The sequence below is a fragment of the Trachurus japonicus genome, chromosome 10 (genome assembly GCF_045865225.1).
Source record: "Trachurus japonicus isolate A0001 chromosome 10, Traja_1.0".
NCBI classification, from domain to species: Eukaryota; Metazoa; Chordata; class Actinopteri; order Carangiformes; family Carangidae; genus Trachurus; species Trachurus japonicus.
In genome coordinates, this window is record NC_140916.1 from 20,166,496 (window position 1) to 20,192,142 (window position 25,647).

The 25,647-nt window shown below is 41.5% G+C and overlaps 3 protein-coding genes across 3 annotated transcripts; all 3 read right to left on the reverse strand.

Moving 5' to 3' along the window:
* Positions 1-1,324: 1,324 nt before the first annotated feature.
* Positions 1,325-8,037, reverse strand: LOC146979881 (neuronal acetylcholine receptor subunit alpha-9-II). Its single transcript, XM_085788740.1, has 6 exons — positions 7,621-8,037; positions 6,687-6,832; positions 4,606-4,760; positions 3,603-3,783; positions 2,989-3,340; positions 1,325-2,262 (listed from the first exon to the last, which is right to left on the reverse strand). Exons 1-6 carry the CDS (start codon positions 7,862-7,864, stop codon positions 1,496-1,498), a joined length of 1,845 nt encoding a protein of 614 aa, XP_085644866.1. The 5' UTR covers positions 7,865-8,037; the 3' UTR covers positions 1,325-1,495.
* A 2,110-nt stretch (positions 8,038-10,147) lies between these two features.
* ube2ka (ubiquitin-conjugating enzyme E2Ka (UBC1 homolog, yeast)) lies at positions 10,148-16,895 on the reverse strand. Its single transcript, XM_085789911.1, has 7 exons — positions 16,513-16,895; positions 15,741-15,834; positions 15,445-15,503; positions 15,229-15,311; positions 14,634-14,733; positions 11,573-11,701; positions 10,148-11,462 (listed from the first exon to the last, which is right to left on the reverse strand). The coding sequence occupies exons 1-7, from the start codon at positions 16,573-16,575 to the stop codon at positions 11,388-11,390; spliced, it is 603 nt and encodes a 200-aa protein (XP_085646037.1). The 5' UTR covers positions 16,576-16,895; the 3' UTR covers positions 10,148-11,387.
* A 188-nt stretch (positions 16,896-17,083) lies between these two features.
* On the reverse strand, positions 17,084-23,427 carry klb (klotho beta). Its single transcript, XM_085789901.1, has 6 exons — positions 22,483-23,427; positions 21,105-21,618; positions 20,706-20,974; positions 20,360-20,616; positions 19,284-20,212; positions 17,084-18,674 (listed from the first exon to the last, which is right to left on the reverse strand). Exons 1-6 carry the CDS (start codon positions 23,245-23,247, stop codon positions 18,247-18,249), a joined length of 3,162 nt encoding a protein of 1,053 aa, XP_085646027.1. The 5' UTR covers positions 23,248-23,427; the 3' UTR covers positions 17,084-18,246.
* Positions 23,428-25,647: the final 2,220 nt, after the last annotated feature.

The window sequence follows — 25,647 nt, forward strand, 5'->3', positions numbered from 1 at the left end:
AAAAGGACGCCCTCTATTGTAGGATTTAGGTATTGTGGGGGAAAATCTTGGAGAGACATTTATCATCCTGATTCTTCTGTTTATCATCACCTTTACCACCTATTTGACAGAGATTTGGGAAAAAGAATGAAAAATACACAAGTGCTAAAATGTAAATATTCTACACTCCAAGTTAAAGAATAAGTCCAGTGATATTTAATGTTTTACATTATCAACAAATCCCATGAAAGATGTGGTTATTCTGGTCCTCTGTGACACAGAAATCACAAAGGTTAATATTCTGTCATGATGATGATGATGATTATGATCATGGACAATGTAGTTTAATTTTTGTTTCAATCCTTCATACAGTACACAATCCTGCAGCGAATCCATCTGCAATAAATATGTGGAAAGTTAAGCAGCAAAATCTATTTAAGTATGAAAAGTGGCCCCCTTTAAAGTGTTGATGCAGTATTTTAATAGGTTGAGGTGGCATTAGATCCATCTATCTTATGTTTTCATCTGAAATTTAGTTGAGTAAACTTGAACAAAAATAGAAATATTTAGATGAGGCACATATGCCTCAAAGCTTTTCTTCAGTGTTGTACTTTAATTAATATAGTTTACCTTCCACCTCTGGTATCAACATTATTAGGTTTTTTTCCCTTCCTTATTGTTTTTCATTCCTTACTACTCCAACTACACACACACACACACACATGCACCTGACTTTCCAAGTTCAAAGTATAGGGGTGTTTGGAGGGGGTGGGCGTCAGAGTGTGCACATTGTGTTACATAATTGATGCTCAATATTACCTTACATGCTCGCTGCCTTGGCTGTGCAACAAACAAAGCTCACTCATTAACTATTCACTGGATGATTTTGAACAGAAAAATTATTCTGTAGGTCAGGAGCGTGTGCACCCATGCCGTTTCTGTCGGCCCCAGGCATATGATTTCACAGTGGTGAATAAGACATGTGCTGTCTCTGCTGGTCATTTTTTAACTTGACAGCAGATCACCTTGCGTGTGGGAGTCAATGGTCGGATGATGACATACCTTTACATGAAAGCCAGGATTGATGGGGATAGGGTAATAAGCTGCACCCTTTTAACAGGCTGTCGCTGGGGTTGCTACACATTGTATTGTAAAAGTGCAAAGTGAGACACAGAATGGATGATTTTACAAGAATGCAGGATACTATTATATAAACTATATTGGCATTTTCAAATAATGTGTAATGTTGCTACATGAACACAAAATTACTGTGTATTTAAACAAAAATCATTGTTTTTAATGTTTTAATAATGTTAAGGAGTATAGCCTGTGCTGGGGAAAAACATTAAATGCAAGTATATTATGCTTATTTTTTTTATATCATTGTAACCTATACTGTTACATTAATAAATACATTTTCAACAAACAACACTTATAAAAAAGAATATAGTCCATCCACCTTTTTTTCTGACTATATAGTCAAATATATTTAAAAATCCACAGGATCACTATTTGGTCACGGTTTCTTGCCCATGATGAGGATGCTCATGAGGAAAACCATGACGAAGAAGATCCACATGAAGAATCTGTCCATCACCTTAGCAACCTTCTTCCACTCCGCCCCCTTGGCGCAGGTGGCCCTCTGCTCTCGGAAACAGTTGGCGATATATTCAACATTGCGCACCAGCTTGGTGTCCACACCGGGGAGGCCACTGCCATGGCTACAGAGCACACAGGGGCCAAAGGTCACAGTGGGGCCTTGAGGTGGAGGCTTTTTGTCTTCAGGACAGCAGGGGACCTTCTGGTCTTCTTTACAGCAGTCACTTATGGGGATTTTACCATTAGAGCCTTCATACTTCCCAGGTGCAAAGCTGGAGAGGTGGCTCCTCTCTTCTCTAATGATGTGGTGCTGGACTTTCACTCTGGGATGTTGTTGTGGTTTTGGGGTCTGGGGCCTGGGGTATTGTGATTTGTGATTCTGCCGGTCATCCCGGCTTCTGTGGCTGCCCGGTTTTCCGTTTGCGTGAACGTGGGAGCTGCTGTGCTGGTGGCGGAATTCGTCTTGGTGGGAATGAGGGGACGAAGAGGAGGAGGAGGAGGCAGAGGCACAATTCTCACCTACCTCATAAACAAAAAAAATCTTGGACATGTAGTCGATGATGAGGACTTTTGCCCAGTGGGGGACTGGTTTGGCTTCCGCACCACAGAAGTGGATGTTCATGATGAAGATGGTGAGAGAAGTGGAGGCTGTGACCATGGTCATAGTGGCAATGTAGTACTTCCCTGGCAGAGGGAGAAGAGAGACAGGGGTATAACACAATGCTGCCCACTCTGTCACTTGTTAAAGGTACATTGTGTAGGAATTACTCCCATCTAGTGTTGTGGTTGTATATCGCAAGCAACTCAATCGTATTTTTCATGCTGCATTCACGTGAAATTGGGCAGACGGCAGACGGAGGACAGCCGCTGCACGGAACGGCATAAACAAGCCAATATGTTGTCATGGCGATGTTGTATTGTTTACCTGACTCACGTTTTACCGGCTTTCTCTCCACTTCTGTGACTAAAATTACATCTGGTTTGTTACCGACGGCCATCTGCCCGACTGCACGTGAATGCATCATCAGTGTAACGCTCCATTCCTCCTCACTGCGTTACCGCGGTGACTTTTCACAGACGCCACCTCGACCTGAGCCGACAGCTCCGGTGTCTCCGCTGAGTTTCCGTGGTTTCCTACCGTCACGCTGCCACTTAACGTAAAAACATGGCGACACGACATGGCAGCCAGCACCGAGCTTACCCGCGCCATGTAGATATGAATGATATGAACGGCAAATTCAGAGCTTACGGGAACACTTCAGTTTGTTGATGGGGGCGATTACTGATTAATGAAAAACGAATGATGATGATTTTCGTGAATAGATAACAGGAGAAGTTACACAATGTCCCTTTAATATCAAAATGACAATGCAGATATGTAGCAGGTTCGACATTAACTCACAGTCTTACCTATAAGCGGCACACTCTCTGACGGAGGCATGCTCTCAGCCACCATTAGTTGAAACACAGTGAGAGCCAGGAGAACTGTTACTCCCAGGGAAACCTTCTCCCCAGAGTCTGCAGGCAGGTAGAAGCCCAGAGGAGCCAGGAAGGAGATGAGGAAACAGGGGAGGAGGAGGTTGAAGATGTAGAAGGAGGAGCGGCGTTGCAGGAGAACGGTGTACGTGATGTCTGGATATGGGTCAGAACAACAGCCATACATAATGACATTTTTTGTGGCCGGCATCCCATGGCATTCCCACTCCACGTTTTCTACAAAGTCTGACAGGTCACCGCTGTCCATGCCCATGATGATATCTACCTGGAATTAGATAAAGAGATGAGTAGGAGTTAAGGATGCACACAGAACAAGCTCAACCCACTGACATTTTCCCAAAAAAAACATGTGGATATAATTAGAGCGTACGTCTGATGATGATCTCTTTTTCAAGCTGATCAGTGGCAGTTTCCGCTGATCTAACACGTAGCCTCTACATGAATGAGTTTTTAGTCATTTAACTAACTGACCTGAGGGGATCATCATCTTTCTGAAAAAGTGGATGAATCAAACTGATGCTTTATACCTGGTTACCATTGTAGGTCCAGGAACCAAACGTCAGGTTGCATTCCTGGCTGTCAAAGGGGAAGTAGGACACGTCCACCACACAGGAGCTCTTGGTGATGGCAGGAGCATCCCAGGTTATCTCCCCATTGTAGCGCAGTCTCACATTTGTGTCCATTGGCCCAGAAAAGTCATCGTCAGCTCTGTAGGAGGAGAGAGAGTGGAGACAGACACAATTGTTGTCTGTGTCATGTAGCTAACTGCAGGGTCATTGTGCGTGTGTGTGTGTGCGTGCATCATTATATAATTTATATAAATACATTTTACTTACTTACTTTCTTACTGTATGTTGCACATTATCACAATACGTATTGACCTGTGTATTAGTTAGTATTAGTGTTATTAGACACACAATCTAATACAAACCAGTACAACACTGCTGCAATATAAACTACATGTACAAAAGTATTATTCAGCCTCAAAAATGATCATGGGTTGTTTTTAGAGCTTTACATACATTTTATAATAGGGTTAGGGTTATACATTACATAATTATGACCACTTAATTTCAGATTTTACACTTGTTCTAATACACAATACTGAAAATATACCATGTACATTTTTTGGTTTTACGTTTTTTTTTTTTCCAAGTATGCTTGAAGTTGTTGTTTTTTTTTGCCCATGCCCATGAACAAAGTAATGCACCACAAACACAATTACACAAAATGTCAGAATAGATTATAATGTAATTATAATATGCAAGAGATAATTATTATAAAATAACTCAAATTTTGCAATTAATGAGATTATTAGTGAAGAGCCCTAATTGAGAAATGTTAGTCTGTTAAAGTGGTTAGCTCCCAAGGGTGAATGTGTGCATGCCAATAATCCTGCCTGTTGGTGTAATCTTTTTGTGAAAATTGTGAAATAACACATAATTTCAACCTCGTATGGATCATTTAGGTTCCATAGGGGCCAATGTGACCGTGTGTGTGTGTTTGTGTTTGTGTGACGTACGGGCGTACTTGTTATAGAGGACGAGGTCGGGCCGCCACACCAGGCTGCTGGGGATGTGGATGACATCCAGTCCGTCATAGTCCTCTTTATTCCACCTCAGGTAAGCATCATACCATGTCTGCCTAATCCAAAGGTAGGCGATTAGCACCTGGTTCCTCTCATCCTTCACACACACGCACACACAAATAGGAAAAAGCATTTGCAAGTGCACTCATACAAACACACACCTGCCTATAGACGATGGATACATACAAAGGAGCTTAAAGAGAGAGCCTCTTGATCTCCTTCTCATTAACTCTCTATGAGCCTTACGTCGGCAGCTACGCCTCAGATTATCGCAACAACTGAAATCCAGACCTGTCTGTCAATATCAGGTGGATGAGCAGACCGACTGGAGGATGAGGGCGATTGGTGGGGGTGGTTTTGGTATCGCTGCCAGAGCTTCACTGAAGCACCGAACCGGAGAAAACATAACCGCTTTGGGTAATAGGACACCCCAACACACACACACAAACACACACACACACACACACATATGCACACATACAGTATTTCTTGTCTGGGCCTTCACTCCTGTCTTCTGAAACATGACAGACTGACATCAACAGACAAGCTTGTATACCACAGAGACATTACATTCAGCAGGAAAGCTGGTTTCTCTCTCTCTCCGGCCATACAAAGCCAAAGCCAAAGATACACACACACACACACACACACAACACAAGTGCTAATTCACTGTGGGCTGACACAGCACTGAACCTGAACGGGAACCTAATCCAGCTGAGTAACAGTAGGCCCAGGCCTGTACAGTAGGAGGTCTGTCTGTCATCCATACACATCAGCACCCACAAATCCATCCCATGGAAACCCAGAGAGCTTTTAATTTAATTTCAACTTCACATCTCATCTTTATGTTTTGGCTTTGAGTTCAGTTAAAACCTATGGCATCAGTTATATTGGACGGTTGGATGTACGTATTTAGGCCTACATGTACATGGTCCTTGTCAAATTAATCAGAAATTAACACAGCATTCACAGACAACCTTCAACAGTCTTTAATAAGACCTACAGTATGTGTCTGCATGACAGATTCATTTCTCAGACCAGATATTGTTCACCAGAAATGTCAATAAATATCCAACCAGACAATCAAGATATGATCATTTACTGGCACCTAAACCAAGAGCAAACTTTTAAAAACATACTGTAATATACAGAGCCATTATAGGAGGGAACACATTACCTAATAATATCAAAAATATTAACTCAAAACATATTTTTAAAAAAGGTAGTAAAAGACTAATTAAAGCAGAAGTAAGCGATCCGGTCATTTTGGCTAACTTCTTCTCAGCCGATGGAGTTAGCAGCCCCCGCCCTCGTCATGGATCTATTGGTCCTCGTCCCTACGTCACCACATTCACGCGCATCCCTTGGCTGCACACACAGCCCTTCATGCCGTTCCCTCTCCTCATTGGATAAAACTTGTAGGATACAAGGAAAGTTTTCTCCTCGGCTTACAGCAGAGCAGAGTGACTGACAGACCCGTGTTTCAGTCCAAACACTCTATGTAAGTGACTGCTGTCGGAAGATATAACTATTTAAGACTTATATTAACACAAACATTCTGCTTACTTCTGCTTTAAATAAATTGAAAATTCAATGAGTAAGAAATATATAACGTATTATAGGAATTTATTTGTGGGTTGAACTGTTGTGGTACTGTAATGTGATGTATGATGTATTCTTTGTACCTTATAATATATCTTAGACAGACTGTTTGCGCATATGATGAGGTGTTACAGTGATCTGTAACAGCGATGAATGTGAGTAAGTACTATGTTTTAAAAAAAAATTGTATTGGGGACCCCAGGAAGAATAGGTAATGTCATGACATCAGCTAATGGGGATCCTATAAATAAACAAACAGCCACTACTATATAATACTGGCATAACTTTACAGAGAACACAAAGAAACTGGCATTTGTATTTTTATTTGTGGACTGTCCTGATCCTCTGTTAATATGCAACATATATAATGGCCATTTTGGAATTCAGGATATGAGGATCTTGCAGATGAGCAAACACTCACCATGTCTTTGATCTGAGAGAGTGTGATCTGCAGAGTGACGTTGAGGGCACTGTCTGTGTCCTCCACAGGACGCAGGGCGCTGGAGTAATTCTCCATCAAGTCGTTCAGAAGCTTCTGAGCGTAGTGACCTTCAGCTGAGTGAACCACTGGAGAGAGACAGACAAGATCATTACTAATAATTCAATCTGTGACAAAACAAACTTTGTGTTTTCTAATGTTGTTTCACATACTGTCCCTTCTGACATCATTCTGTCGCCTTGCACACCAACATGAAGATGGCTAACATGGTTTAAACTGCATTGACATAGTTGCATCTGAGTTAATCTACATTTTTATTAGTATAGTTGTGATTATTTATGTTTTCTATACTTTTACACACTTGCTTTTTTATATTATTTCCAGCGCTACTAAAGTACTTATTGTCATTTTGTTTGTGGTTTGGATGGAAGCTAATGTAGGAATAACTCTTTTGTTTGTGTTTGTTAGTTCTCTGCCAAATTAATCAGAAATATATTGCATTGCTTTAAAGACTTATTTAAAAAAAAATATTATTTCAAACAATTGTACAAATAATTAGTTTTTGTTTCATTTTTTAGTTAGCTGAGTGAATATTGCACATTGGGTTTAGATATAAAAATGCTAATGAATCAGCAAACAAACTTTTCATAGCACACCATACGATTTGATTCTTTAGATGATTTGGTTGAATGGTTTAAAACGCATACACAAAATTCAACATCTAGAAAACTTTTCTTTACTTGAAAGACAATGCAGATAATGTGGCAATGCAAATATTATTCGTAAACTTCTGATGTTTCCTCTTTTTTTTTTCTTTGACCAAATGAAAAGCCTGTACGTTTAAGTTCACAACAGCACAATCTGTTCAAATGATTAATGACAGCACAGAGACCCACTGAGCTCATGTCTGACTCACCTTCAGGAAGCAGCACCGCCAGACAGATTATTGGGATCATCTTCAACATTTCTGAATACCTCTGAGAAGAAATAAAAAAGTAAGTGGGACCACAAATCCACAGGTCCTGGATTTCACCCTCTGACAGACCTACATGATGCCAGTTCAACCCCGACTGAACTCCTTTGCTCATGGCAGGGCGCCGTTTCATCTGGTCATCACTGTGGTGAGACCAGCTCCTACTGCTTGGCGGGGGAGGAAGCATGTCTGCTGCCTGGGACACGGAATAAAACTCCGGCTATCACGTAGCAGCAGCAGACCGAAAGAAACAGGATGCCCGTGAATCATCGCCTCACCACACACTGGGCTATTAAGCTGTCAATCAAACGCCTGCTGCCAGGTGGGCTGCTGGTCCTAGACCCAGACTCCCAGGGTATGAGACAGGAAAGATGGGACTGGGAGTTAACATTTTGTTATGTAATATGTATTATGTATGTAATTGAATTAATTTTAATAGCACAAATAAGACAATTTTTCAAATGAATACAACTCTTAATAACTCTCTTTTTGCATGCTATCTTTTAAAATTAAATCAATTCATAGTTTATTTATTTAGAAATCTGAACAATTTACAAGTGTGGATTGTCTTTTTGGTTCAAATTCATGCATCAAAGCATCAGAAATGAACAGTAACAGCACATTGATGCAAATTAAAATGTATCTTTGGAATTTTATAGTAGTAATCAGATAAAATCAGACATTTAACTTGAGAGCCACTTTGTTGAGCATCTCTTGCTGTTTTAATTAGTAAAAATGTGAGTAATAACTGTTTTAATAAGTCAAATATTGTGAGAGGATATTTGTTACTTCAGGATTTTCCAGTTAAATCACTGTGAAAAAAATCAAAATGCGAATACTATTAGGTGTTCAAGGCTCACTAGTCTCCCAAGAGCACTTGTATAGTAGCTACTTCTAAATACAAGGTTATAAAGTGCTCACTGAATAAGTCTGCAGATGAGGGCCTTCGCAGCAATATGGGGGTCAGACGGCGCATGGCTGGAAAGCTCCATGATTCATGAAAGAAGCAGTTAAACATTAAAAACTAGAATTTCCATCACATCCAAGTGAAGGTTTGTGCCAGATGTAATGAAATGCCTCCAGTCTTTCCTTATATACACTACAGTCAGTGTGACCTTGATTTTTGACCATGATCTCATCAATTCGTCTATGAGTCCAAGTGAATTTGAAGAAATTCCCTCAGGTATTCCCGAGATGTCGCGCTCACCCAAAAACCTCAAAAACCCTCAGCCACAGCTCTCCCCAGCAGAGGCATAAAAACAAAACAAAGGATGGTGGAAGCAGTGCTGAGGAAGCTATACGCTGATATTATTGGTTGACACAGCAAATATAGCCCTGCCTAAAGCAAGGCTGTAAAAATGATAATCCAAATTTACAAAAGCACATATGCAAAATCAATTTAGGAATCTTGAGAGTTATGCTGTAATAAAAGATGTTTTGAAGAAGCACACTCACATTTTCTTTTGTGTCCAAGCATACAGACAAACAGCAAGTTCTTACAGCGGCGGAGGTACACTGTGGTGACATCATCAGGCCTGTGGAAGCTTCAACACTTTAATAATGCAGTTAGTTAATTTATTTTGTGTGCATTTTAATGGCAAGTGATTACTTCAGGGTCATTATATGAGCCACACAGAATGCTCGTTTTCTGTCTTGTATATTCATCCCTCTGCTCTGGGATGCTTGGAGCAGTTCCAGATGGTACTGTACAGTAGATACACTGGAGAAATATGCCAACATCCAGGATACAAAATGAGATTTTGTCACCAGGGAGGCCCGGGAAAACCTGAGGGATCTACGCTACATACTGCTGTTGATCAGCAGACATAAACACATCAAGTGGCAGCTTCTTTCCTCTGAGGTTGCGAGCGTGTGGGCTGAAATACAACATTCAGATTACTGCCAGGTTTCCTGGAGAGGTTCAGCATATCGCAACACGCCACCAAGCAGGCCATCTGTTAATGTGCTCTTCCTTAGTTTCCATCGGCATGAGCGAAGGTGATCGGAACGTCGTGATAAGCGATGGCGAAAATGTGCTCACTCCCTCACGAATTTAACACGACAGCAGAGCCTTAGTAGTACTACTAATCCCAAGTACTACCTTAAAGAAAGACAAACTCCGATTTGAATAATCTGTTCTCCAGTTCTTCTGCATGCACATTCTTCATCTTAATTGGTTTATTTTCTCCATTTGTAATGTAATTCCCCGCAGATTTGATTCCTGTTGGTCTTTAATTTAGCGCTGCACAGTGTTTTTATTCAAATGTATGCACAGCCATACAAGCTTATAAACACCTGCTGGATCCTTAACAAGCAGTGCACTGACTCATCAGATTGAACTTGACTTACACTGAGGGTTATATTTCTATATCTTATATCTGTGGGTGGGGAAGTTGTTTCAGCTGATAACTTTGATGCATTAAAAGTGTGTCTTTGAGAGGCAACACAAAAAGAAAAGTGAGAGTATGGATTAATTTACACAGACTTTAATATCTTTATTTACAGATGAATCATTTTTGACATATTTATCTGTTGGCGTAGTTAAGATGATGCAATATTTTTTAAACTTGTTTGGAACCATTTCCATTCAGACTTGTGACAGATTGTGTTAACTGCTGAACATGTTTTTTTGTTTGTTTTGTTTCTCTCTCAATTTAAAAACAAGAATCCAAATGTATTCCTGTAGGAGGCAAAAACCAAATAAATGTTTTTCTTTAAAATGTAGGGAAAGGGACAGATGAAGTAAGCCATGTTGAGAACAGGTATGTGTGTGTGTGTGCGAAGTGCGGTGGGAACAATGGTCTGCAGCGAGAGATTTGGGTTGATCAGACAGTTGAAGGGAAGAAACCATGGTATGGAAATGAGTATGGCTACACCTCAGTGACACTTGATGAGCTAGTTTCCAGAACAGGGAAAAAGCCTCATCCTATTCCATGTCTGAATAACTCCACATTTTCTACTTGGTGCACTAAATTGACTTCACCACAGTTTATTTTAACATCCACATTTAAAGTGGAAAATGTTTAAACTTGATAGTGCCCTTGATATCTGAAAGCACGGAGCGTTAACAGTTTAAAAATGGGTGGATAATGGGACACAGCGCAAGAAATTTGCTGTAGAGATACCACATTAAAAGTCGAGGACTGCTTAATCCCTGTTTAGAAAACAAGATCAAAGTGTGTAAATATCAGGACCAGGTCCAAAAGAGCCTCCTTGAACGGCTTGACTCTTTCCTACAAAGGTCTTGACAAATTAAGTTAAATGCACTGCATAGGCAAGGATGAGCTGCTGACAGCCTCTTCCTGGACACAGCCAGGAAAGCTAGCAGACTGGCGGGCGTGGGCAGGGTCTTAAGTCTGGCATATGCTTCAACGAGGGTGAGATGTGGTTGGACTTTTGATTGTAGCGCTGAGTGGAATGTCGAATGATACAGAAACCAGAGATAAGAGCTCACAGAGCGACTGATTGGAGTGTGATACAGCAGAGGTGACGAGCGGAGAGGAGAGGATGCCACGCAGTGGAGGGGATAAAGGAGCGGGGGTGGAGAGGAGGAATAGGAGAAGTGTGGAGGTTGAGGAGTCCACTGTGAAACAGAGGGTGAGACAGAGGAAAAGACGCCTTCAGACAGCTGGAGTTTCGGAGGAGAGAGGGTGTGCATGTGTGAGGAGGGAAGAGAGGGATCGAGAGGAGGATGAAGGGGGTGTCAGGATTCAGTTACTGAGGAGTAGCTCTGTCGCTGTTTCCACATCCCAGGATTTCGACGACAACGCCACTATTACTGCATTCTAGGGGGAGAGAAAGGAAAAACTCGTCAGAACACACACTGTTTTTTTTTGCTGGAGAATTCAGCAGAGCGATGCGCAGCAGGGGAGGACTAAAGTTTAAAAATACTTACTTTTTCAAAGCCCATGGCACAGAGTTTATCTATTTTGCGTGTGTACTCCGGACTGGAGACAGGAGCTCCTGCATAGACATGAGACCAGAGCCTCGCTGTCTGTTTGAACATCTCTGGGTTCTGCTTGTACTGTGTGGGTGAAAGGGAAACATAGGAAGTTTGAGGGAGAGGGCTTCAGCACGCCACTGTCAACAAGCAAAACTTTTTACTTCTCTACTTAGTTTAGATAAAGTTTTAGAGCTTTATTTTAACTTTTTACATAGTCTGCTGATCACTGTCAACAAATTGACAACTTTAAAATAACTGGCGACAACTCTGCTCATCAATTAAACCACCTCTAGACTAAAATAGCAAAAAGACATGGGAACTATCTTCCCACATGTGGACATTTTTTAGAACTGGACTCCTTTTGATAGTTAAGTCAGAGTTTTGGACTTTTTTGGTCAAACAATAGCTGGTAAATGAATCAAGAAAGAAGAAAGTGATGAAACAAAAAACACTTGTGAGTTTTAGCTCCCATCTGCTGTGTCAAAGTTGTAAAATAACACAAAGTTTAAGTGTAAGAGGGTGGAAACTTTTTGTTATATACATTTAGCTGAGCATATAGATGCCTGTGAGCAGAAGAGTGGTGCACCCACTGTCCACCTTTATCATCGTTTATATGTGGCTGCACAACAGATTGCCAATAAAAGTGTTCTGCAAGATTTCAAGGCTGCTGACACATTCAGAGGCAAATCAACTCATACAGCTGCAGTCTGCTGAGATTTGCCCAGGGCTTTTTGTGTGCACTGTTGAAGTATAAAGCCAGTGTAGATGAACCATACTGTTCTTTACTTTTAGTTTTTATATGGACCACCTCTGAGTCCTGAATAAAGGCTATTATTATTATTATTATTATTAGAATTAGCACTCAGGATTGGGGAGTAAAGGATTACACATAATGGCGTTACATATTTAAAATACTAAATATAAGTAACTGTATTCTGTTACAGTTTAAATTGGTGCATTCTGAAGACAGATACTTTCTTTAAAAAAAATGGATTGGACTACTTGGATTACTTTAGCCTACCGCACTACACACGGGTTGCACTGACTGGGCACTGTGGCGAAGTTATAACCATCAAGGTGGGAGAGGGACAGACAAAACAGCGGCGACAATTAACCCCGCTCTGCCGGCCTAAAGTGCTCTCATGTGGGGAAAGAAAGGAGGGTTAAGTGCTAAACTCATCGGCCGTCCCTGCTGAAGTTGGCTTCATTTTGGTCCGGTCTCTGGTAAACAACGTGAATTAACTGCGACAGGATCACGTTTTTAAAAGGGTCCTGACTGTCATGATGTTTATAATGAGCATGGTTTAACAGCAACGTCACACTGTTTCCAAAACGACTCCAACTTAGGCAGAGATGTGAGTTTAAGTACATTTTTAGAGTTAACCTACAGATTTAACAGTGGCTCCTGTCATCACTTTATTTTCAAAATATCATCATGCTGTTTGCCCTACACTCACAAACAAAACCTATTTTAAAATTGTGTATTTTTTCAGGCGTATTCTGCATAAGTATGAGAGGCTCAGAGGCTGTAGTCTGGACTGCAGAGCAGAGAAAGATGCTCAGTTTTAATATAGCCTAGGCCTACTCATTGAATGTGATTGGCTATTTAAAAAATAAATTATATATTAAATATGGCTGGATGATCAATAACAAACTAAACTGGTTTGCCAAATTCAAACACATCCACTAATGTTTCAGTTTAAAGGAGCCACGGTAGCCAATGAGATCGTATCTAAGATCATTCTCTAAAGCAAATTCCCAGTTAAAGACACTCGAGATTTTGAAGTAATCCAAAAAGTATTCAGAATGCATTACTCTACTTAAGTAATCCAAATACATTACAGATTACATTTTAGGACATGTAATCAGTAATCTGTAGGGGAATACATTTTCAAAGTAACCCTCCCAACACTGTTAGCACTTGAACTGTTCTGTAGCTTCATAGTAGTTTTGGACTCAGCATACCTCATTCAAAAAGGGTTATTAAATAGCATGACAGCAAGACTAGTCAAATATTGTTAATGTCAAATGTTCATGCAGGATTTTCAGTGCAGGTGTAAGAGAAGTTAGAGAGTAACAGCCTCAGGTTTCTACTCCATACGAGACACGTGACCGACAGATTAACATCCAGTCATGGGAACTGTGCTGACAAACATGAACATGAAAGTAATTTCTTACTATGGTAGATCTAATCTTCTCTAAGTGATACAGTACAGGTCTGTTGTTTAATGCAGAATATGTGATTGTATGAGGGTGTTATATGTTTAAAAGAATAGGATAATCTTTTCAATAGGAAACACAGGTGATGGGCAAAAAGACTACTGCCTACACGTGATATTTCACAAGAGCTTCACATTAGTGGCATTGCACTGAATAACACTTAACCTGTAACCACAAACTGGCGTGCGGCACAGACAAATTAATAATGCATGCAAGGGATTTTTAGGTAAAAATCCAGAGTCTAACATGCACAACTGAACAGAAAAAATATATATTTGGTACAACGTTTAACATCAGAGGTGCATTTATTACTTTGCTTGTGTTAATAAATAACCTTGTTTGATATTAAAAGAATAATAATTTAGTGACACTAAAGGTACTCTAGCACAATGGCAGATTTAAGAGCCCTCACATATTTAGGGGAGCAACAGTTTTGTCCAGGGGGACATCATATTTATTGTTACATTTAGGAAGTTTACAGTGCACATTTATTTACCAAGAAGATGAACACATTTGAGAAAATAAACAATTGATACATAATCTCATAAAGCCTATTTTACTGTTTCCTGAGATTAGTCTTGAAGAAACGTCCACCTAGTTTCATCGTTGAGCGAGTGATTTCATCAAGTGCCTTTTTTGCTCGATCAACAGCTAACTACCCAATATCAGTTTATGATAATATCAATGTCATCTATTCATTAATATCATATAACATACACTTAAAAAAAAGAAACACATATCCATAGTAAAATGTGTCAACCAAAAGTCAAAACATAAACACATGCACACCCACCTGATTGGCTACCACTGCATCCTGTGGGTCATCTGGTTCTGCAGCTGCCAATAAGGCTTGTAGTGACAAGAGGACTGTCCTCAGAGTCATAGCTGCTGCCCTGAAAGGACACACAACATACATCAGTATTTAGCACATCTTAATGTGGACTCAACACTTCCAAGCTAAGTTGAAGAATACTTTCAGTTCTCCGCATAATAGTGGACACTGGACAAGCTAAAATTTTAGTTTCAATACCACTGGTCTATTCATAAAAATATAATGTATACTAATTTTTATTAGTTTTATTGGGATTAGCTACTACTTCACTCATCTAACCCTGCTGTACCTGTGTATTGTATTGTATCACATCACATTATATTATAATAAGTGGGAGTTTTGATCAGGTCATATGGGAATGCAAAGGTTTATGTTACCATTTGTCAGTTATTAACCAGAAGATAAATGTCATCCAGTGGCTACAGAGGTGGTATTAGAAGCATCTGGTCTCTAACTTTGTGGTTTGGTAGGGGAAGTACTGTCTCACATGACTAGAAAAGTATCATGATGGATGTACGATGAAGAATGTCAAGAATGCCAGCGCACATTCACTCACCACTGGTCTTTGAGAATGTCCAGACATATTGCACCTGTGACTGAGCTGATGTTAGGATGCCAAATCTTTGTGATAAACCGCACCTGAGACATTAAATGAGGTAGGCAGAAGAAGATCATTTGCAGATTAGCACAGTAATGGGAAAAGAAATTCTGAGGCCAATGACCACAAAGAAAGGGTTATATTCGAGTAACAATAACGACCACGAATACCTACCTTGGGTGGATTGAATGGATACGTCTCTGGAATTTTAATTTCTAGTTGATATCTACCCCCTGGAAGAAATGAGAGGTATCACACAGTCATGACACAGATACTTCATACTACAGTAAAGAGTAACTGTTTATATGCAGATTGTTTTGGGATTAAAGATTAAAAACAACTCTTGAATGGTTAGGGGATGAGGCCCTCTCAAAATAAAGCTGATGACAGTGAGACACAATATTACAAAAGAATTGTGCAACCATGCATACAGGTTAGCAGACAGCAGAGTACCTAAGCGAGCCCCTCACCTTCGTACGGTGTGTCAGGTGGCCCTGCTATCTCCCCTTTAAGTTCTGTGAAGTTCTCGTCCACCAGATCCACCTTTATCTGGTTTTTGCTCGTCTGAAAGGAGTAAAAAAAAATACACACGCATTTTAACTTGAGCCACAGACAGGCTAAACTGCAAAGTGTTGTTGAGCTAGATTTCTGTCAAACTTCAGACCTGCCAATGCAGCAGAAGTTGACACCCCCTCCCCTCCGCAGCATTAGCCAAAGTTGAACTCTACTTGTTGCACACATCTCACGGATTTACATATAATGGGGGCCGCCGATGTAAGCTGGGGAGGGGTGGCGAGGGTCCATATACAGTCAAGAGGGCACATGTTAGGAGTACAACTCCAGTGCTACAGGCGAAATCACACCAAACTATCTTTTTGCTGAAGCTAACGCAGCTAGCTCAGTGACCATAGGAGGCATGGTAAAGATACAGCTAGCCAATGACGTCCACTTAGCATTATAAACTTAACAGCCATTGGTTTCAGTATATGTTGTATCGCCAGTAAGTTTGTTGGCTAGCTGTAGAAGCTTATAATTGTGAAGCCGGACGCCCAGCAGGGTGGTCGGGGGTCTGTGGTGTTAGCTGTAGCTAGCAGCAGCAGCAGCAGCAGCTCGGTGATTAGCAGGCTGACAGCTGAGCCAGCGACCGACGCGTCACTCGCATTCAGCCTGCGCTCACAGACACAGAAATGAAACACGAGCTGTTACTTCACCGGACAAAACAAGAAAAGACAACAACCAAACCTCTTCGCTTTTGAGGACCTCCTTGAATTCCCGTTTTATCCTCTGTACTGCGATGTTGGCCATGGTTTCCCCCGTGTTACCGTCCGCGGTTGGGGCCTCGCCGCCGCCGTCCGACCTGACTGACGTTAGCTAGCTTCCTCTGCCCACAGGAGCTCACTCAGCTCTGCACTTTTCTTTGGGCACAACCTAAAAAATAAAAAATAAAAAAAAATAACAGCTGTAAAAACAGTCGTTTGCCGCGAGTCCCTCTGGTCCCGGTCTATCAATACAAAAGACGAGAGTGCGTTAAATATCGCTCAACGTGTTATCTGTCATCTCAAATGTATAACAACACAATGGTTGGTGGTACTGAAAACATTTTAATACCAAACTGCATGCAGTCTGGAGGAGAAGGGGTCATGTGATCTGTATTGCCATCCTGAACGCCTCCTGCCATTGGTTGGTCTGTTCATACTGAATAATGTATTGTGTAATAATAAAAAATAATAGCGACATCAATTCTTATTAGCTATATTAATATTATTTTATATTGTTTTTGTTATATTGACAATTAATCCAGTGTGTCAGTATCTTTTAATGCAAATAAAGATGATATCAAAACAAATGTAAATAGTAAAGGGGGCATTCACACAGTGACTAGCAATCATTTTGCGATCATTTACTTTTGGGTCCAAAAATTCTCTCTTATAGTAGGCTACATTTTTTGGTGAGTAGTTTTCAAGTCTGAAGCATGTAGCCTACCTGTTGTTGTCTTTTCATCATGGATAGGCTACTTGCTTTCCAGTGAGTTCACATGTGAAGTATTCCGCTTTACCCTGCTGATCATCATAACTGTGTCTATCAATTTTGCCTTTTAAGATAGGTGTGGGCGCAAATTAATGAAAATAGAAAAATTAACATGACTGGTAAACCCACAGAGAAGCATAAGACCAAGTAAAAAGTATTTAAATATTTAAACTAGGCTATTAATTCAAAGTCATGGAGATGCATGATGAGTCTCCCAGGTGTCTGACAAAAATGCAAAGTGATCTTAAGTGTAATAGCCTAAATGCTTCATCACTGGAAACACGTGCACATTTTAGGTAGGTACTTTTGATATTTGTCCCAGTAAATGACAGCCCAGCAATTTTACAGTATGCTTCACCGAGGCTCCAAAGAGTGACATTAGGGGGCATCATTGTCCCATGGAGACTGACTGTCAGCATCACATCTCCTTTTCAAACTCTCTAACAAAATTGATGCAATCCACAGTTGAAGCTTAATTAATCCCAAACACACATTATAGCTACAATATGATAAGATTAGATTTATGTCTGATCTATAATAAAATGCAAATCACAACTGACTGACTTTATTACAATGCTGGATGACATGGCATTCACATATTGTGTCTACAGTGAAGATCAAAAATTAGGTCAACATTTATGTAAACCACAAAACTTACAATCAATTTAGTAAAAGTAGCCTACAATAGAAAAAAATCTGTTACTATCTCATGGTCCTTTAATACACAAATAAAATAGCTTACACAATACCTCTATCTGATAACCCTTCATCTAAATAACCATGTGAAAAAGATGCCAACACTTTCCCTTGTGATTGCGGCTAAATTGACAACACAACAAGACAAGACTTAGGACTAGACACAATTTAGATCATGGATGTTTTCTGTCAATAAGCCGAACACAACTTTTTTTTTTTGCCGCACAGTTACTGAGTCGACCTCTTTTACAGTCAATACTTTACAACAGGTGGACATATGCATTCAGGCACTCCTTCCCTTCTCCTCCTCCTGCTCATCCTGTTCCCCCTCCTGCCTCTGCCTCTTGTTTGATTTCTCTTGGTGACGACGACAAAGATGACGAGTGCTGACAGCATGAGGGCTGTTATCAGGAGGCAGCCTCCGAAAACCACCATCAGTTTGTTCTTCAACATCCATGTGCACACAGAGCAAGGTTCATGCAACTTATTTACTGTGCAGATCTGCACGGTGTCGCCCCCTGGGAAACCGCTCTGGGTGATGATTTCTCTATAGGCAGTGATGGAGGCCTTGGCTTTGGATTGATGTTGGGTTGAAGTGAAAAGCCCGAATTGTGGAACATGTCGATCTTGCAGTTTCCACACATAGAAGCCCTGCAGGTTGACTCCATCTAACTGGCGAGCTGGTAGAAAGGCAGAGCAAAGAATAAAAACAATTTAGCTATTGAAAATACAATCAGATGCTAAGAATGCACATTTGATGGTGGACCTATGTTAGAAAACAACATGTTTTTATGAGCAAACACAGGGGAGCCATAAGGAACAGAGTGTATAGACACTGATCAGCGCTGTTGCTCTGCTGTGCTTTGTTTTTCTGCTCTCCTCACTGTTTTTATTATCTTCATGGTTCCTCATAAAGGGTGGGTAATAGCAAGAGGCAATATAGTAATAAAACCTGCATTGCCTGAATGCCTGGTGTCTATGTCAACATTGATTCACACATTGAACACTTCAGAGCACCATTTTGGTTCTACAAAATTACAATTACCCTAACCCTAACCCTAACATTTCCTGGATCAAAGAGGTTTTTTAATCGTTTTTATAACTTATTGATGTTTATATTATTCTTGTCTTATTCTGTTTCTCTTTTTTTATACTGTTGCTATTTGCTGCTTCACAAATGTAAATTCCCCCACTGTGGGACAAATAATGGAATCTTAACTTAACTTAACTTAACTTAACTTAACTTATAACGTGTTGGTAGACTGTTGGTGATGAAATGCATGACTCACCTTTGAGAGCTTCTTGCAGGTAGCTCCTGAGGTAGTGTTGCCTGAGTTTATCCTCAACAGGAGCCTGATCATCAACACCACTGGCTGTGATAATGAGAGGGAGAGCCCCTCCATATCGCTGGCTCACCCAGTTGAGGATCTTCCGAAGACCCCAGGGTACGAGAGCCTGCCCCAGACTTGATGTGGGCCAGGTGGGATCAGAAAGGATCTGACAGTCATGATCAGGGGGCTGTTTCTGCTGGACATTGGCCTGTGTTTGGAGATACGGAGCTACCAAACGGGTGGTAAAGTGATTCAGAGAAATAAAACTCAAAGCCCCTCTCAGCTCATTCTCCTCAGTCTCAGTAAAACTATGCAGAGGAGAAGGCCCCGGCAAGCCCACCAGTCGAGCTTTCTCCTCCTGGTCTGCTTTCATCTCTTGTGGGTATCCCTTCTTGCTCTCCTCCTTTCTAGTTCCCAGCAAAGGGTCTAAAAAGCGACCAAGTTCAAACAGAAGGAATCTCTGTGCTGCTGCTGTGTGTGAATCCAGAAAGGGGTTGGCGGGTTCGACCCAGTCAGCATGTAGTGCAAGTGACACCAGCGCTCCATGCTGACTATAATATTCCCTCTCATATAACCTCCAGGCTTTTGCATGAGCCAGAAGAAGATTATGAGCCGCATGATGCTTCTCTTTCCCATTGATATAATAATCTACAAGCCTGTTCGGCTCATTGATGGTGATCCAGTATCGAACCCAGTACCCCAGCTGCTGATAGCAGAGTGCTGCATATTCCTGAAAAGCATCAACTGTGCTGTCGTTGAGCCAACCCCCAGAGGCATGCAATGGCCCAGGCAGGCCCAGATTCGGAGCTCTGTGTGTCGGGTAGTAGAGAATTACAACGGCCTCCAGGTTCAGCTTCTTGAGCTCAGTCAGGACACAGCGGTAGTACCTTGTAGATGTGACAACAATGTGAAACAGAGCATAAATTTGGAAGTTAAATGTTGTAAATACACTACGTCAGATGAAGACAGTATAGGCACTATCTTTGTTAATCAAAATAGGTGGACTTTTTGAGTTGAATTGTGTGTATTTCTACCTCAGAGCCTCAGTGTTCACATTAGAGAGGTCTCCTTGGGGTAAGATCAAAGACCAGTTTAAGGCGAAGCGGTAATGAGATGCCCCAGTGGATGCAAACAGGCGAAGATGACCATGGATTGCTAAATAATCAGTGCACTGGGCTGGTCTCGTGCTGACCTTCTCCCCTGGAACCGGGCGTAATGATCCATCTCCTGTCAGGTTCCAGCTGTACAAATGGGGGTCGGTGAACTGTGGTGAGAAGGGGTAGAAGTGGACCTACAACACAGACAAAAACAAAAGACAAAAGAATGTTAGAGGTGTTATTGAGAATCTCCTGCTGTAAAATCATCCTCTTGTCTTCTCACCTCTAAGGTGGAGTCAGCAATACCCCAGTGGAAGTCACAAGGGAAACTGCCTTTGACCTCTCTGGAGGTTTGATCACTGAGGAAACCATTGTCAGCAACAACACGCTGGAAGTACAGAGCAGAGGTCTTGGGGGTTCTGGTTCGGTTTGGTTGACTGAAGTCAATGTAGAAAAGTCCCCGTCGAACAGTATAGCCATAATTCCACTCAAATCCATCCACCAATGACCAGGCAGTGTACCCAAACACCTGCACACTGTCAAACTTAATAGCTGTGAAGAAAAAAACACAACAATAATGGAGAGAAAAGGTATTCACATAGTTGTTTCATGATGATTTCATTACATTGTCATTACATTACGTTGTTTCATACTTTTTGTTCTCTCCCAGTTCTCCACTCACCTTGCAAGACCTGGTTCATGAAATTCTTCATGAGATAGATGGCTCTTGTGTCTTCTATTCCCACACTTGCTTCAGAGTACCACCCCCCCTCAGCCACCAGCACCCTCTGGTCCCCATACTCCAGTTTTATCCAGCTCAGTATGCGCCTTAGATCCGGGGTCACAGTCTGTCCATACTGGACCAGGTTGCGGCCCAGACGGAGGTTGTTAGGACCAAAGGACAGAGCAAAAAAGTCGGCTGTTTTCTGCACCCACAGCCTCTCCTCAGGGGTGAAAGTGGGCACCAGAGCCCCATGCTTGATTTTTATAGAGGCTGGATAGTCCCCATCTCCAAAGATGGGGTTAGCAAACCAGCCAAGCACAGCCTCTATTGATTGCTGGCAGAACTTAACATTGGAAGCTGTGGCTTGGCCTCTTTGAGGCTCAACCCAGTGGGATCCCAGAACAATGGACACTTTACCCTTCTGAGCTGGTCTGAAGTGGATGTTGTAGGTGTGCCATGCTTTAGCATGTGCCTAAAAATCAGAACAACAAAATTAAAATTGTTGTCACTCAATACATTTTGACATGCACCAGTAAGAAATGTGTGGACAACAAAATTAATGAATCAGGTTTTTTCATTCTGGTTCACACTGTCTTTACTGGCAAGAGTGCCAGTTTTAAAGCACGGAGTGCATATATCTGTAGCAAGGCCGCATCTTGTAAATTCAATATGTTTATGAAAAAAAGAAAACATCTGGCACATTACAAATCACAGTGAGAGACAGACAGGTAATGGGTTCATGGGGGGAAGAGTATTTCTGAAAACTATCTATTAGGCCCCAAGAGAATTATTATTTGCTCACACTATCTGCTCAGTATTTAGCTGTGGGCTAGGCTCTCAACTGCATAAACCTAAGTGATTATTAATGAGGCATATCTCCATGACTTCCTGTCACGCAGTGTTTCCCTCCAGCACAAAAGTGCTGATGTGGTGGACTTTGACCTGAGTGTCTCTTAAGTGTGCCGTTGACTTATCAGAAATCTGTCAAATATGATCAGCTGACTTTTGAAACATATTAAAGGTAAGCAATGAGGCTTTGTACTTTGTTGCATGTTACAATACAATAAATGGAAATGTGCTACTTTTATTGAGTTAATTTGATTGCAATAAAATATCAGTGCACTGGTGAAGTCTGTTCTTGCTTCACTGTCTTCAGGCCTTAGAGACATTTGGAGAACACAAACATTCATTGACCATCATAAACTGATAACAGCTGCATGGGTTCAAAGTTTCAGATGACCTATATCATTAGACAATTCTTCATGTGTTGTTTTGTTTGCAGTCCAGACAGCTACAGTATAAAATAAGCACAGATAAGTGAGTCTGTCTGACTTACTCTTATCAGGTTGTGGGCCACAATGAGTGAGCCAGAGGGACCCCCTGTCTCTCCGGGAGCATGCACACCTGTCCCATACCCATGTACAGCCACGAGGTATGGGTTATGCATCGTGAGCCAGTACCGAACACGACTCCCAAACGTGTGGAAACAAAAGGCAGCGTACTCCTCAAACATGTCCACAAGTGTCTCATTTTTCCAGCCTCCATGTTGCTCCTGCAGGACCTGTGGTAGGTCCCAGTGATGGAGAGTGACAATGGGCTCGATTTTCTTCTGCAGAAGCCTATCTATGAAGCGGCTGTAATGCTCCACAGCAGCAGTGTTCGGCTGACTCCCAGCGTTCCCATCGGGAAAGAGCCTGGGCCAGGAGAGAGAGAAGGAGTATGATCTTACACCTAGGAACTCCAGCGCCTTCACATCTTCCTCCCAGTGAGTGTAGCTGTCACTTGCCACACTGCCAGTCTCTGTTGCCAAATCGCCACTGACAGAGGACTGGGTGAAATGGTCCCAGACGGAGGCTCCCTTTCCGTCCCGGTCCCAGGCTCCTTCTGTTTGGAAGGCAGAGGTCCCCGAACCCCAGAGGAATCCTGATGGGAAGGTGTCATGAAGGAAAGACTGGGCTTTGGTGATGGGGTCTGGCTTGGGCTGCTGCCAAATCTTCCTACCCTCCCCAAGGGAACAGACCGCCTTGTCCCAGCCACACACCAACAACAAGACGCAGAGTAACAGGCCGGGACGTGTGGGGCGAGAAGGATGGTTCAGCATGCTGAAGGAGTCCACCTTGTTTTAGAAATCCACTTGGAGGAGGTAGCAGATGTCAGTTAGAGTTCAACAAAATAAATCCTCTTGTGAATGACAGCAGATCCATAATGGAGGGAGAGAAATTACACCGCAGGAGAGAGAGAGGGACATCTGAAGCTGTGAGGAGCTGCAGTATATCCATCTGATGGCCAGGTTAGACTTCCCTATCTCTCCCTCAGTGTACTTGTGCTCCCACAGCCCCTCCCTACCCCATAATGTTCACACATAAAAAGGTTGACTCATAGCACACACCGTTTTATTGATATACCGCTCTGTTTCAGGTAAATGGTTTTCAACTGTAATTCCAAAATCACCCTACCATGCTTTAATTTTCTAACCAAATTAAAAGAAAGTCTTAAAAAAGGGGAGGATTGATACTTCAGTGATTATTGCTGTGTTATCCTTGTGAAAGGACAAGCACACACATTGCTGCTGGAAAGACGGTTCTTGGGTCAATAATTAGCTTGTACTCTGATCTTAGCTCCATAACAGAAGTTGTTCAGGTCTGTTCGCATGGACTGTTTCCAACACAAAGGTAGATTTTTGCCCGAATTGGCAAAAAAAAACAAACGGTAAGAGATTGAATTTTCCAACATGATTTCACATATTCAAAATGTATTGAAGCCATTTATTAAAATAAAAGAAAGGATGATGTAGTAAAGAGGGGGGGAAAGGCTATTCTCTGTTGCCTTATTGCCAGAAGCTGTGATGCATGTCCACAATGTTCCTCCAAGATTTGATCAAACCACACCAGGTGTGACCAGTCACACCAGCTTGTATGGCTTTATTCAATTAGGCTCCACTTGTTGTAACAGTCTCTAACGCAAGGGAAAAAAGAAGAAGTGCAGACAGAAAACGTTGTTGGAAAGTGGGTGCTTGAGTGACTGTGTGATTGTGTGTTGTGTGGAACTGTCCATCTGTCTGTACACAAGCTTGTCTCTGATTAAGCCTGCAGTCACAATCAAACAGTTCAAAGGCAGTGAAAAAGCATATTTCGCATCCTGTTCAGCTGTCAGAGTCAACACCATAGTTGCCCTGGATACACTCTGCTTCAAGGCATTATGGGATAAGTCAATTGAGTTGGGAAATGGTCTTCTATGTCTCAGACTGACCTGCAGTGTGGTCACTATGATGCCTATTGTGACTGTGCAATGTTCGTGCAACTCATGTAAACCTTTCATGTTCGAAAACTAAAAGCAGAAATAAAAAGTGTCAGTGGTTTGTGGTACAATATATTTCTGACTACTGTAAATATAATAGTATTTCTGTTCTGCTATAGAATAAATAGACACAGTGTAACAGTCTGGGTAACATCGATATTCAGTTGTTTTTTTAAAAACCAAATAACAAAATCCGAGTCATATTGATTCACTTCCTCTGTCCCCATAAAATGATTTACTTTTATAAAACATGTACATATACATTTCACAAAAAGAAGCGTCAATAAAAGCTCAGTTTGAGGAAGTGAAAAGAGGATGCATGTGAGAGAAAATGTGATTGGTCTGACAATTCCTGTCTATTTTCACTCGGGAGCCACATGCTGTAACATCAGAACTGGCTGTTGCGCAGAGGCTAAGAAGAAGAGCTTTGGTTTTCCCCCTTCAGACATTTTGAACTTCTGATATTTTTATGGACTTAAAGACAAACAGATATAGACAGAACCACATTGCAACCAGTTAAACCTCAGAAATCAACATCAGATCAAGGACAGCGTTTTTGCTGAGAAATCCCGCTGACATCAGTGCTGGTTAGTGCCGTGTTTTGTCTGTTTGTGTGCTGTATTGTTGTTAGTTTAGATTTGTTTAGATTGTATATTGACTGGATATCCATACATGACATGACTTCTTACACAGACGTCTAATAGGCTGCCAGTTAGGTCTTAGGTTAGGATAGATATTCTGTGAGAGATGAGTTTTTCTCCTCTTATTTTTCCAGTGAATGATATTGAATGCATTGAATCTAAGTTTTATTGGTTAACACAAACCACATTGTACAGATAGCATCTTGGGGAATTCACTATTTAAAAAAGAAAAAGAAAAATAGTACCTCTTCCAATTAAACTAAATTAAAGCAGAAGTAAGTGGTCCGGTCGTTTTCGCTAATGCTGCGTTCCAGGCAGGCTTTTGAAATCGTAAATTACAGCTTCAAGTCACAACTTTCGACTTTGTAGCGTTTCAGGCAACCCACTCGTGTTTTTCCGACCTGTTTTACCGGTGAAAGTCACTATAACGGCCACTCGTAACTTCCGACCGGTGAACTCGTACCAGATCGAACTGGTACGACTTCACGGTCGGAAAAATACGAGTTTCCTTGAACGCACCATAACAGTCCTCGTCCCTACGTCGCCACATTCACGGCGTCCCT

Excerpts from the sequence above, each read along its gene's own strand:
- ube2ka (XM_085789911.1), bottom strand. The coding sequence starts at position 16,575 with ATGGCCAACATCGCAGTACAGAGGATAAAACGGGAATTCAAGGAGGTC. Across the intron at positions 11,702-14,633 it reads ATGCAGTGGTAGCCAATCAG|TACAAGCAGAACCCAGAGAT; the intron begins GTGGGTGTGCAT and ends TCACCCACACAG. Across the intron at positions 11,463-11,572 it reads GTGCCATGGGCTTTGAAAAA|AATGCAGTAATAGTGGCGTT; the intron begins GTAAGTATTTTT and ends CTCTCCCCCTAG.
- LOC146979881 (XM_085788740.1), bottom strand. The coding sequence starts at position 7,864 with ATGCTTCCTCCCCCGCCAAGCAGTAGGAGCTGGTCTCACCACAGTGAT. Across the intron at positions 6,833-7,620 it reads GGCGGTGCTGCTTCCTGAAG|TGGTTCACTCAGCTGAAGGT; the intron begins GTGAGTCAGACA and ends GTCTCTCTCCAG. Across the intron at positions 2,263-2,988 it reads AGAGAGTGTGCCGCTTATAG|GGAAGTACTACATTGCCACT; the intron begins GTAAGACTGTGA and ends TCCCTCTGCCAG.
- klb (XM_085789901.1), bottom strand. The coding sequence starts at position 23,247 with ATGCTGAACCATCCTTCTCGCCCCACACGTCCCGGCCTGTTACTCTGC. Across the intron at positions 20,975-21,104 it reads CATGAACCAGGTCTTGCAAG|CTATTAAGTTTGACAGTGTG; the intron begins GTGAGTGGAGAA and ends TTTTCTTCACAG. Across the intron at positions 18,675-19,283 it reads CCTGCAAGAAGCTCTCAAAG|CTCGCCAGTTAGATGGAGTC; the intron begins GTGAGTCATGCA and ends CCTTTCTACCAG.